At 37.4% G+C, this 14,396-nt stretch overlaps 1 protein-coding gene across 3 annotated transcripts in view; it reads left to right on the top strand.

Annotated features, from left to right (window-relative positions):
* Apoo (apolipoprotein O) overlaps positions 1–14,040 on the top strand; it is a 55,106-nt gene extending 41,066 nt beyond the window's left edge. For all 3 annotated transcript variants that reach the window (XM_074064382.1, XM_074064381.1, XM_074064383.1), the window contains 2 exons: positions 10,103–10,167; positions 13,785–14,040. In XM_074064382.1, the coding sequence (XP_073920483.1) occupies positions 10,103–10,138 (36 nt within the window). In that variant the 3' untranslated portion in view covers positions 10,139–10,167; positions 13,785–14,040. The remainder of the gene's footprint in view (positions 1–10,102; positions 10,168–13,784) is intronic.
* Positions 14,041–14,396: the final 356 nt, after the last annotated feature.

The following is a 14,396-nucleotide window of genomic DNA, read 5'->3' on the forward strand; positions in this document are numbered from 1 at the left end:
AGGGATCATTTCCTCTTGAGCCCATTTAATCTAGCTCTTGAGTGGGAAGTTCTTTATCAGTATCACATGTCATTGGAAAGTCCTTTTAAAGAATCAATGCAGTTTTATTTTCACTTCTCTGACATTTTCTTTGGAAGCTCTCTTTCCTGTTTTAAAATTTTCTTAACAAGTCCACACAAAATTTTATACAGGAAAGGAAATAAAATGTGAGAAAATTATAGACAACCCTAAAAAGAAGTGTGGAAAGTGACACTAAATCAGCTTCCATTTGGAGTGCTTGCTCTCATGTGACCACAAAGGCAGAGGGAAGTTCCCCAGGAGCCTCTGTGAGGTTCTGTGGTGTCAGCAGACATGCACGCATACCGAAGCTAATGTGGGGGCCACTTGGAAAAACCTTGCTCTGACTTCTCAGAGAATTCAACCAGTGCAGGACTGTGGTAGGGACATAAAAACAGAACACCATTTTGTGGTGATTTGAAAATCCTAGGTATTAAAGCTACTCAGATTTATATGCGAGTGTTTTGAGAGTGGGGTGGCAAAGATTTTTAATTAACTCATGGTTGGTTTGCAATTCCATCTCTTGTCTGTTACACTTTGGCCCTTTTCAAAGTCAATGAGAACTTCAAATTTTCTCCCATTTGTTTACCCTATGAACATGATTTTCCTGACAGCTGTGTGTTCTCAATAGAAGGTAATAAAATTGATGTTGAGTATGTTCAACACTTACTACAAGTATTTCTTTTTTTGGTGCTACTATGGTTTGAACTCAGGGCCTCATACTTGCTAGGCAGGTGTGCTAACACTTGAGCCACTCCACCAGCCCTTTTTTGGATGGGTTTTTTCAAGATAGGGTCTCAACAAACTATTTGCCTGTGCTGGCTTTGAACCACGATCCTCCTGATCTCTGCTTCCTGAGTGGCTAGGATTATAGGCGTGAGCTACCAGCACCCAGCTACTACAAGTTTTAAATGAGAAATAGCAGAAGGCCCTATTAACTCAAGATTCAACATTCTTAAATTTCAGAAATTATTGGATAATAAAATGATTTTTGATGATGTCCCCTTATGCCCACCCCCAGCACCTTGGATTTCATGGCCTTTTTTGTGGTTTTTTTGTTTCTTTTGGTTGGCTTGATTTTTGTCTTGGAGTTTGAACTCAGGGCCTTGTGCACCTAATTTGGTTTTGGTTTTGAGACAGGGTCTCACTTTGTAGTACAGGCTGGCCTGTACTCATGATATAATCCAGGTTGGCCTTGAATTTGCATCCTCCTGCTTTAGCCTCCTGAGTGTTGTGTGCCACAGTGTCCATCCTTGTGTTTTTTAATGAGAATAAAGATTTAAACTACCTAAAACAGGAATCTTGTTGGGCCCTGAAGCTGAGTATCATTTTCTTCATAGAATATCAAATCATTAAATATATACCAATAATTCATAATCTAGTAAAGGGGATAAAGTATATAACCAAAATACAAGGCAAAACATGATAAATACCAAAAGAAAGACACAGAAAAAAAAGCAATAAGATTTCTGGATGAAGAAAGCCTTTATGAGGGGAGATTTTGTTTCTTGTGTTGTTTGGAAGTTGGTTTTTAAGTCAGTTTTAATTACCAGCCTCAATTAAGTGTCTTCTAATTCATATTTCTTTGTTCTCTAATGATGTTACACATGTATTTGCTTTTGGTTGTCAAAGAAATTTGTGGACATTATATTTAAAATAGGGCCCTAAAAATTTAAATGATATGAATGATGACTCAGTTTTGTTTTGAGACAGGTTCTCACTATGTAGCTCAGGCTAGCACCTTGACTTGGCGATCCTCCTACCTCAGCCTCCCAAGTAGCTGGGTGTATAGGTGTGCAACCCCAATGGATCAGTTCTTTTTTGGGGGGCGGTACTTGCGTTTGCTAGGCAGGCGCTTTACCACGAGTCATGTCCCTACCCTGATGGGTCAGTTCTTAATTGTATTGATTCTCGTGTGACTATAGTGCTGTCAAGTACCCAGAACAAGTCTGTGGCCTTTTGTTGCTTTGCTAGATCCCTCTCCCTTTTAGGAATTGATTCTGAGTGTTTGCACTGTGTCTTCTACTAGCAGTTTGGATGAGAACAAGTTTCAATCTGTCAGTGTCATTTGTCATGTAAGGAAAATTTACTTCAGCTAAAATGAACTCTGTCTAAACTGAAGTGAAGATAGGTATATCTAGAAATATTGTCATCATAGTATGGTCTAGGCTTATTTGGTTTTGTATTTTTTCTATAAAAGAATATATAACGTATGTATACAACTTTGAATTCAACAATATAATGACCTCACATATACCAAGCATCTGTCTACCTTTAAAAACAGGAAATTTCCAATGACTTCCAGGTCCTCCATAGGTCTTTCTGTCTCCTCAGAGGGAACCAGTATCTGGAATTTTGTGGTTTTCATTCCCTTGGTTTTCTTTAAACTTGTCTTTTAGTTTAACTACCTATGTATATATTCTAAAACATCATAGTTGAACTTGCTTGTTTTTCCTTTGTGATATAAAGATACCAAATATAAGTATACATACATATGATATTTATCTTGCCTGAGTCTTACTATATGTGCTGTTTTGCAAATTGTTTTGTTTCCTGAACATTACATTTATGGGTTATGCATGGCAGTCTTGTATTCATCTTCACTGCTGTAGCCTATTTCTTTGTGAGAAAAATACGCGTGCTAATGGCTAGTTGGGTGGTTTGTAGTATGATGTTATCTCACACAAAGCTGTGAGCTTTTTGTATCTGTTTCATGGTTTGCGAAGAGTTTTCTAGACCAGGATCCCTGCATCATCAGGTCTGTGCACCTTCAGGTTTTCTAGATGATGCCAAGTTGTTCTTTCCATTTTTGCCAGTCTGGTGACTTTAAAAAAGTATTTTGGCCAGTGCCGTGGCTCACAACTGTAATACCAGCTACTTGAGAGGCAGATATCAGGAGGAACATGGTTTGAGGTGATCCCTGGCAATAAGTTTGTGAGACCTTATTTCACTCAGTAAACTGGGCATGGTGGTACACACCTGTAATCCCTGCTACAGGGAGGCATAGGTAAGAGGATCATGGTCTAAGGCTGGCCCCAGGCAAAAACATGAGATCCTATCTGAAAAATAACTAAACCAAAAAAGGGCCGAAGGCATGCTTCATGTGGTAGAACAGCTTCCTAGTAAATGCAAGAATGTGAGTTCAAACCCCATTACCACCACAAAAAGATTATCATTTTGATGTATGTGTGTGTGTGTGGCTTTATTTTATTCCCCAAGTTTTATTTTGAAAAAGTTTCCAAACTATTGATCAGTTGCAGGACTAGTACAATGAATGTACCATTCACTTAGATTCACTACTTAGCATCAATTACATTTGTCTTATACACACATGGTGTTCTTACACATGTATGTATTCTTTTTCAGAACCACTTGAAAGTTCTAGATATCATTGCACTTTGCACCCTTGTCTAATTCAGTTTTTATCTCTACAGAACATGGAGATTCATGAGTTGTTGGACTTTTGGCAGTTCTGGGGCTCGAATTCAGACCCTCATGCTTGTAAGGCAGGCGCTCTACCACTTGAGCCATGCCTCTGACTGGAGATTCATTTGTGTAATCACAATATCATTATCATACTTAAGAAAGATAATGTTTCACTGTATAATGTTATCTATATATAGCCCATATTCAAATTTCCCTAGTTGCCCCTATAATGTTCTTTTAAAAAACATCTTTAACTTTTTATAGCTAAGTGAATTATTATAAGACAAACACCCTTGTAAACCATTGTCCAAGACCAAAAAGTGGAACTTAGCAATCTTCCCCATTCTGTTCCATGTAGCCCATCCCAAGCACAGACCTCTGTCCCAAAATAGCTGCTGTCCTGACTTTTAAAAAAGTGGTGGTGCATGTGCTCACCTTGGCAGCACATATACCAAAAAACATGGTGCATAAATTCTTTATTAAACCCAACATGATGCAGTCATTTAGTATCTGAAAACTAATACTTTACAAGTATTAGGCATGGTATAAATTTTTACAAACTGTATATATTTTAATTACAATCTTTAATTTAAAAAACTGGCAGTTTCAAGTTATGGAAACAGCCAAGATGCCCCACTACTGACGAATGGATTAAGAAAATGTGGTATTAGTACACAATGGAATTTTATGCAGCCATGAAGAAGAATGAAATGTTATCATTCACTGGTAAATGGATGGAATTGGAGAACATCATTCTGAGTTAGGTTAGCCTGGCCCAAAAGACCAAAAATTGTATGTTCTCCCTCATATGTGGGCATTAGATCAAGGGCAAACACAACAAGGGGATTGGACTTTGATCACATGATAAAGCGAGAACACACAAGGGAGATACAAGGATAGGTAAGACACCTAAAAAATTAGCTAGCATTTGTTGCCCTCAACGCAGAGAAACTAAAGCAGATACCTTAAAAGCAACTGAGGCCAATAGGAGAAGGGGACCAGGAACTAGAGAAAAGGTTAGATCAAGAAGAATTAACTTAGAAGGTAACACACACGCACAGGAAATCAATGTGAGTCAACTCCCTGTATAGCTATCCTTATCTCAACTAACAAAAATCTTTGGTCCTTCCTATTATTGCTTATACTCTCTGTTCAACAAAATTAGAGATAAGGGCAAAATAGTTTCTGCTGGGTATCGAGGGGGTGGGGGGGAGAGGGAGGGGGTGGGGGAGTTTAGGGTGGGGGTGGGGGAAGGAGGGAGAAATGACCCAAACATTATATGCACATATGAATAAAAAAACTGGCAGTATTTCATTTATTTATTTTTTGGAGAAAAATAATGTAGCCCAGGCTGGCCTGGAACTCATGATCTTCCTGCCCCAGCCTTCTGAGTGCTAGGATATTCTGACTTCTAATTGTAATGACTTTTCTTGTCTGTCTTTATGGATTTAGCACCTAAATTCTCATCCCAGTCACTTTAGTTTAGTCTTGCCCAATACTTTTGACTGCTATGCCATTAATTAACTTTTTTTTTCTTTTTAAGTCTCTCAATCCACAGGTGTATCCCCCACCACACCTTTTATTTTCCTTATAATTTGTCTGTTAAAAGAACCTGGCCTACAGGGTTTCTAACAGTTTGGGTTTTGGTGATTGCACACTCATGGTGTAGTTAACATGTTCTCTGTGTTTCCTGAAAATGGGCAGCTATCTCCAGAGGTTGCTTGAGCTGGTTCATGTTGGATCCTTTGGCAAGGCTATAGGTCTCTGTAAGCACATAAGTCTGGTTTTTGTTTTGCTTTGTTGGTGTTAGCAGCTGTTGATAGATAACCCAATACCTAGATTCACTGAATCATGGGGGTTGGAAAATGATGATGTTCTACTTCTTTCATTTCATTTATACATATTAGCTGTAATGTGTTGACAAGCAGTTCCCCTTCCCTCATCTACTAGTTACCCAGTCATAGGTTATATAAAAAAACCAGGATAAATACTTTTGTGTTGTTACAAAGTAATAAATTGGTTCCCTTTCACCCTCAGAATGTCACTAGTTTTTTTTTAAATATCATCATGAATTACAGATTTAAAATACTTGATGGGTTTGAATCCTTTATAATTCTTATCTCTTATTACAGTTCACATTGTCCCATTTTGTTAGAAGTTGGCTCTGAGTCCTTTTGATGTGACTCCAGTAGTCTGGGACAGTTGCCTCACTGTCTGGCATGTCAGAATGTTCCCAATATTTCTTGTCGTGGTTTCAATTTACATTTCCTGATTACTAATGAAGTTGAAAATCTTTCCACATGTTTATTGATTTCTTCTTATTGAAATGCCTGTTTTAAGACTTTTGGCCATTTTTTTGGTACAGTTCATTCATCCCGTATTGATTTACAAGGAGCTCTTTATCTTTCCTAGGTATTAATTAATATTTTGGATGCATGTTTACAGATGTCTTCTCAATTTGAAGCTTATCTTTTCAGTTTCTTTTATTTTTTGGGAGGGAGTTGAGACTGCATCTTGCTTTTTTTTTTTTTTTTGCAGTACTGGGGTTTGAACTCAGGGCCTCATGCTTGCTAGGCAGGCACTCTTACCACTTGAGCCACTCCACCAGCAGAATCTCACTATATGTAGCCCAGGTTGGCCCCAAACTAAAGATCCTCCTGTCTCCACCTCCCTAGAGTGGGGATTATAGGTATGTATCCTATGCCTGGCTGTTTTCTTCTTTTGATGGTCAAAGGTTCTTCATGTAGTTGACTTATTGATCTTTTCCATAATGTTTTTCACTTTTTTACTCCAAAAGCTTAATAAAAAGCATGAAATATTTATTGATTGTCTATTGCTAATCTGAAACCCTTTAAGAATAGTCCTAGCCTAAGGTCTGAGTATCAGAGATGGAGACTAGTTGCGTGCATTAGACTTTAGGGTCTTATAATTAGCAACAACAGTGTCTCAATAAATGTTATATTTTAGTTTTCACTTGGTTTTTAAAAAATGTAATGAGTTACTATCAAAGAATTGTAGAATGACTATTAAAGGCTAACAATAATTAATTACTTGAAGGGCAGGACAATACATACAAGAAACAGAAACCTGTGCCCAACACGAGAACTTGTAAAGCTGAGCTTTTAAGAGTTTTATTCAGGGCCTTGCTGGCTCAGCAGGAAAGTGCGAGGGAAGCAGCAGCCACCACCCTGAGTAAACATGCTCTGCTTTCTCTTCCTCCATTCCAAATTCCAAGCTCTCTAAACACATGTGTTTAGCTGAAAGTAAGTTATGCACTCTTAAAATATTTGTCTTCGAAATAAGCCAGGAATGAAAGGACAAATACTGCATGATTCCATTTATGTGAGGTGTGTAAAATAGTCAAGCTCATAGAAGCAAAGAATACAATGGCAGTTGCCCAGTGTTGGATGGGGGGAATGGGGAATTGCTAATTGATAGGTATAAAATTTCAGTCAAATAAGATGAATACGTTCTAGAGATTCGCTGTATAATATTGTATCTTTACATGACAATACTGTGTCATACTTCAAAATCTGTTTAAGGGCTGGAAGTGTAGCTCAGTAGTGGAACACTTGCCTAACATATGTGAGGCTCTAGGTTCCATCCCCAACACACACACACAATAACATAACAGTTTATATATACATATATATATATATATGTAGAAGATTAATTAGTAGTATAAATTAAGAGTAGTAGATTTTCCATAAAGCAAACATTGTTCTGAATTTGTGCCTTTTTTGACAGTCTAAATTATAAGAAATAATGGTATTAGGTGGTGATTTTCTATTTTTAAAAAACATCATTTAGCAAAATAAAAATATAGAAATCTTAGGGATGGGGAAATCATCTCCTTGAGGTATATGTTTTTGGTACCAGAAAAGGTTGGCTGGCAGATTACAGTGGCTTAAGGGGGTGGACTTGGAACGAAGTACCCAGCTGCTATACCAACCCTGTTTCACCCTATCCTTGAAACCTCAGAAGTTACTCTGGTGCTCCAGGAAATGAGGATAGTACTTTCTGGTGCTGTTTTGAGGATTAAATGAGTTTCTCCATGTTCAGAAAACATAAAATGGATGTACTCTAGCACACAACAGCCATCAAACACCACTCATGTGGCACAATTTTGTGTCCACCTGAGAAGATAAACTGTACTGATATAAAACAACCGTAGGGCTTGTCAAGTGTCCTTAGCCCAGTGTGGGAGTGCACAACTATAATGCCTGCACTTGGGATTATATACAGAGTCCTAACATAATTGTTTTGGTTTCCTATTGCTGTAGAAACAAATGACTATAAAATTTTCAGGCTGAAAATAATACAAATTCATTATCTTAGCTCTGTAGGTCAGAAGTCCAATACTAAATTGAGGTGTTTTCAGGGTTGCATTCCTTTCTGGAGGCCCTAGAGCAGAATTTCCTGCTCATTTAGGTTGTTGACAGAGTTCAGTTCCTTGCTGTTGAAAGCCAAGGTCTGTTTTGCTAGCTGGCAACTGAGGCTGTCCCAGCTCCAAGAGACCTTGACTTCCAGCAACCTTCCTCCATCTTCAAAGCTAGCAGCAACAGGCCAAGTCTTTTTCAAGTCCCCTCTGTCTGGCCCTTTTCTTCTGCCTCCTTCTTAGACTCTGTTAACTCTTAAAATTCAATTGGGCCCACCCAGATAATCCACAGTAATCCCCCCATTTTAAGGGTAGGTGATTATCCACCTTAATTTTAATGCAGTCTTAATTTCCCTTTGCCATGGAAGGTAACACAGTCCAGGTTCTGGAATTGGGACACAGCCATTTTTGGTAGGCCACTATTCCACCTAGCACATTCCAGTGAACTGGAATTTTGTTGAGGGTCTTTAAGAGGTCATTTATCCTTACCTTCTATTTTTTTCATAAAAAAGTGACCTACCATAATAAGAGTAGGTAAGGTTTATTGAGGCTGGCCTTGAGTGCTACGCTCTTTGCTCAAGAAAAGCCTGCCAGGCAGATTCTGTTATCATTCACATTTCACAAGTGAAGAAACTGCATTTTGGAGTAGTAGGTAAGTATTTGATAGAAATATTTCAACCAGTGGGTGAGGTGCAGTAGGCTGCTGTACCCTAAAGGTTTGGCTTGGCAATTCCCCATCACATGGCTGTGCGCAGTCACTCCAAATAAGTGCTTGATTAAAAAATAAGGTTTCAGTTTTGCTAACAAAGATTGTTATTCATGTTCATGGGCATGGTAAGAAAATAAAATTTAAAACCAAAACCAGATATGTGTTAAAATTAGATTATAAGGAAGATGATTGAGTTATAAAATATTTTAAAAATAAAACTATTTCTCTGAAAACAGAAAAAAAAAACCAAAAATGCAAAACCCTAGACTTTTGGCTTGTGCTACATCGTGAACTGCCTTTGGAAGTGAAAATGTTTTCTCTGAGATCATGATGATCTGTGCCAAGAGAGCTTGAATTTGTAATAGGGTGGGTAGATGGACCCAATATTTTTTTAGTGAGATATTTGACTGTCATGTTTTGTTATACTGTAAGAGGTATGCAACCAAACAAAATTCTCCTAGCAACAGAGCTGTTTTCCTAAATCAGAAGAACATTTTGTGTGCTTATTTTCCAATTGTGTGAAAGAGAAAAAAGGCTTATAAATTTAGCATCTTATTTTTTTTTGAGGTTGAGATACTGGCAAGGTATAGATTATAGAGTGTCCAAGAATCTCATTAGACGTACTTGGCAAGTATTATGTTAAGTTGAGATCTAAAATGTATTTAGATAGAGAAGCACATTGCTTTCATGACACATCCAGAAGTTAGCTATGGTTATTTTCCTCACCTTCATAAGCCTCTTTTTACCTCTTGTTCTTCATGGGTCACACAAACTTTTCTTTTGAGACAGGACATCACTATGTGGCCTAGGCTGGCCTTGAATTTAGGATTCTCCTGCCTCAGCCTCCCAAGTGCTGGGATTCTAGGCATTCACAATCATGCCTGCCCAAAACTTATTTTTATACTCATCAGATCTGCAGATTCTCCCTCATTTTGTTTGTTTATTCAATGAATGTTTGAATATTGTATGCTAAGAGGCCCCAAGGAATGTGACCTCATGAAGCTCATAGATTAACAAAGGATTTAAATATGAAGTAACTATACAGACCAGGAAAGGCATGGGTATGAAAGTGAATAAAAGGTTCTAACCTAAACTAAAGTGAATAAAAGGTTCTAACCTAAACTAAAGGGCAGAGTATAAAGAAAGTAAGTCTTGAGCTAAAGAACGAATCCCATGTAGCCAGGCAAAAATTGGGATTGATCACACTCTAGGCCAAAGAGTACATTTTTGCAAAAGACACATCCTAGGAAGGACCTTAGCAACTTTGAGTAACAGCAAAAAGGGCTGTGGGGTGTGTGTGTGCCTGTGTGTATACATACATGTGGAGGCAGCCGTGGGGAATGACTCTGGAGGTGGTAGATGAGGTAGACAGGTACTGACTCCTCTTGCAAGCCCTTCCGTAAAATGGCTTGACCCCTCCCCACCCAGAAAATAATATGTAATGTTTTACTCAGCTGAATACTGAGGACACTTAGTGGAGTTTCACTATTTCTTTTCAAACTGCATTAAAGTTCTCACTTTTGTTTTACAAGCCAGGAAATGTGAAGAATTCACCTGGAAATAAATAGAAAACTCCATGCTCTGCCCATTTTATCAGGTAAAAAATAAGAAAATTCTGTTATTTTCAGTATTGTTAGTGCCAACTGAGATGGCTTGTCTTTAATTAATTTTACTTAATTAACTATACCATTTTCACCTGATGTGTCATTATTTTTATTACATCTTCAATTTCTGGGCTAAAGTGCTGTGGCTTATTTAATTGTGATTGTTCTCAAGAAGTACTTGGGTTTTTAAAACTATGACCAGACAGATGTCAGAAAATCAGTAAGCTTTCTTTCGATCTCATACTCAATTCACTATTTTCATTTACTTGTTCAATATTTACTTCTCAAGCAACTTCTAAGTACAAAAACACTAGTTATATTAATATTTTGTGAATATATTAAAAATGTATAACAGCTATGGTGCTTTCCTGATAATTAGAAGAATACTTTAAATTTGTAAATAACCTAGATACTCAATTATAGGAAAATACTTTAATTATGGTATATCAAAGAGGAATATTATTGTTTCAGTAATATTTAATTATATGGGAGCATTATACAGTTACTATTAAGTGGAAGAAAAAAGGTAATATGATACATTGTTAAATCAGGAGATATAATAGAAAAAAATTGGTAGTTACTGGGGTTTGAACTCAGGGCCTCACTGTTGCTAGGTAAGTGCTCTACTACTTGAGTCACATCCGCCAGCCCCAGAAAATTTAAGTGTGTATCTTTTGGGTAGTAGGATGATTTTTACATTTTTCTTTTTTGCAACTTTGTGTATTTTTAAAATTTTCTGTAGTGAATGAATTTTCTCTTACAATCAGAAAAGGTTTTTTGTGGCTCTGGGGATTAAACCCAGTACCTCGCACATTGCTAGACAAGCACTTTGCCACCACTGAGCCATACCTCCAGCCCATATAATCAGAAATCAGAAATTTTCTTAAAAATCAGTGCTGTATTTATTATAAATCATGGCTACTATTTAAGATTCACGAAACCCCCAGATTTGAGGTTTTCTTTCTCAAGCTGCCTCCGTATTTTTAGAGAGCTTGAAAGTCATAAAGCATAGAATTTGAGAGACCATCTGGCCCAACCTCAGCCTCAAGGAGAATCCCCTGAAGCCCTGTATATTCTTGCTTTTATACCTCCATTGATAGGAATCACCCCCACAGAGCAGCCGTCTTTGAGCAGTTTTGGTTTTGAGGAAGCTGTTTCTTATACTAAGCAAAAAATATGTCTCCTTGTGACTCCTATGTAGTGGTCCTGATCCTGCTTGAGAGGTCACAGAAAACAATTCCAGTTCCTCTTTCACATTATAGTAACCCAACCCGGGGTTCAGTCCCTGGCACCACAAAAAAAGTTAGTAGCTCTCAGCTACTGTTATACAAACGACTTAAAAGACTTACCCCAGGATTTTGTTAAAAAGCAGGGATATCTCTGAGGAGTGGAGCCAGATGTGTATGGGATGTGCCAATATAAGGGAAACTCAAGGGTGAGCAGCCAGAGAGCCTCTAGAGACTTCACACTGAATGTGGTTGTGTTTCTGTAGAGCAACAATGAGATATAAAATAAAGGGCAAGAGTAGGTATTATATCCATTTCAGTTTTCAGAGATATTTGGGACCAGAGTTCAGCTTACTCTATATACAACCTTGATTTCATTCCTGATTTTTTTTAGATATTTATTGGAGGTGTAGTTTTTAATTATAAATCAATGCATGTTGTTAATAAAACAAAAAATGTTGTTAGATAATTTTTTTTGCAGTACCAGAGATCAAATCCAGGGCTTTGCACACGATAGGCAAAGGCTCTACTGTTTAACTATACCCCAGCCCCAGATAAATATTTTTAAAGTTTGTCTTCTCTGTTTCTTTCCCAGAGTTAATTTCTATTCGTAGTTTGGTACATCATTTTAGACATATATATATATATATATATATATATATATATATATGTATATTAGCATATGTGTTAGTAGACATTTAGTATATATAGAGAGCTGATACACGTATCTGCATAACACATGCATGCTTTTGTTCTTTTTGACAAAATGAGTTCATAGTCTTCATATTGTTCTGCAAGTACACAGAAAACTCCTGAAGGCACATTATCATAATTTTCTTATCATACCTAAAGAAGTTAACACTCAGCCAGGTCCTGGTGGCTCACATCTGTAATCCAAGCTACTCAGGAGGCTGAGATCAGGAGGATTGTAGTTCAAAACCAGCCCAGGCAAATAGCTTGCAAGAGCCTATCTTGAAAATACCCAACACAAAACAGGGCTGGTGGAGTAGCTCAAGTGGTAGAGCTCCTGCCTAGGAAGTGTGAGGCTCTGAGTTCAAACTCCAGTAGTGCCCTCCCCCCACCAAAAGAAGCTAGCACTCTTTTCTTAGTATCATCTAATAACCAGTGTAGGGATTTTTCTGTTTCTCATAAAGAACTTTTTATAGTCATTTTGCTTGAATCAGGATTCAAGCAAAGTCTTCCTTGCTTGACTGATAAATCTTAAGTCTCTTTTAAACTCTTATGGTTCCCCTGTCCTTCATTTGTCCCTTGCAATTTGTCTGTTGAAAACTTGGCTTATTTGTCCTTTAGAATTTGCCATGTTCTGACTGTGGCCGAATATATTCATTTAGTGTCACTCCATTTGTTTCTTGGCTCCTTTATTCTCTGTATTTCCCACAAACTGATAGTTGGATCTGAAGGCTTAATCAGTTTTAAGTTCCATTTTTTTGGTAAGAATAGTTTGTAGACAATGCTATATTTACCATGATGAATCAATAAATAACCTTGCTTTTTTCACTTAATATATTGTACATATCCTTCCTTGTCTGTACTTCTTTTGTTCCTTATTTACTGAATGATTTCCTAGTCTGGACTAGGTCTACTTAATCCTTGTTAATATAGGTTATTTCCAGTTTTTAACAGCTAAAATAGAAAAGACAGGCTAGTCATTTACATGTTTAATTAAAAATTTTTTGGTTTTATATTAAAAGACCAAGTGAATAGTCATCGGCCTCTAAAATATTGAACTGGGATGTAGTGCAGTGGTACAGTGCTTGCTTAGCATGTGTGAGGCCCCAGGTTCCATACCTAGCACTGCAGAAAATATTTATAAGCCTCTAATTGCTAAGTATATTCATTACATATGAGGAAACAAGCAGTCTGGAAGAGACTTGGTTTGGTTTTGACGTGTCTTTGAATTTATGTGTGTTTCATTCTGCAGAAGAATGATGGGGTGATGTAAGGAAAGGCATTCAGCAGACCGAGGATGATGCAATGCCCTCCTCTAGCAGATCTGTGCAAGTGTAGTTGTTTGATCTTCAGGGGGAGAGATGCGTGGTGTGTGCTATGCTGTTTAGGCATTTACTTTGTATTTATTCATGCATCCATCCATCTGTTTAATTATGCTCAGATACTCAGCCAGTTGAGAGTCTAAATGTAGTATCGATGAACACAAAACCTTTCTGAGTTCTAGTTTAACTATCTATGAAATGGCAATAGTTACAATTGTCTCTGGCTTATGATCCTTATGGTCCCATAATGATAATGCAATATTTTACATGGTTTCCTCTACTTAAACCTAATGAATTTTCAAAATGCAAAAATTTAGTCAGTTTTATTTTGTCTGGCCCAGTTTACTTACATTTTTCTTTCCTTTCTTTTAGTCATAGGTAAACATTTGGAAACTCCAAACAATCAGTATTTCTACAGAAAAATGGCAGAAAAGTCAGTATTGAATATAGTAAGCTGGCTTTCTTCTTCAGGAAAAACTGTACCAGGCCTCTTTGTTATCTTGGGTGATGCCATACTACAAGCGGACTAATCTGAAATCCTTTCACCTAGAGATAATGTACAAGCCTTAGAACTCCTAGTTCTCATGTTGCTATTTATGTACATAATTAAAATCTAAATTTAAAAAGGTGTCTTGCTTTCTTTACTGATACCATAAAGTGATAGTTCAAACTCATGTGTGTGGTATGTGTGATTAGCATGCATGGTGTGTGTATACATGTGGGGTGCATGGTGTGCACATGCTGAAGGCATCTGTTAACTCTTCTTAGTACAGTATACCAAGAAGAAAGTAGAGGAGAGGAGCTTTGGAGCTAAGAGATGATGCTTCAAAATCCAGCACAAGGCTGGGTTCCTATGGCTCACAACTGTAATCCTAACTACTCAGGAGGCAGAGATCTGGAAGATCAAAGTTCAAAGCCACCCTGGGCAAATAGCTTGTGAGACCCTATCTTGAAAAAAAAAAATCACAAAAAAGGTCTGGTGGA

Source organism: Castor canadensis, chromosome X (genome assembly GCF_047511655.1).
Source record: "Castor canadensis chromosome X, mCasCan1.hap1v2, whole genome shotgun sequence".
NCBI classification, from domain to species: domain Eukaryota; kingdom Metazoa; phylum Chordata; class Mammalia; order Rodentia; family Castoridae; genus Castor; species Castor canadensis.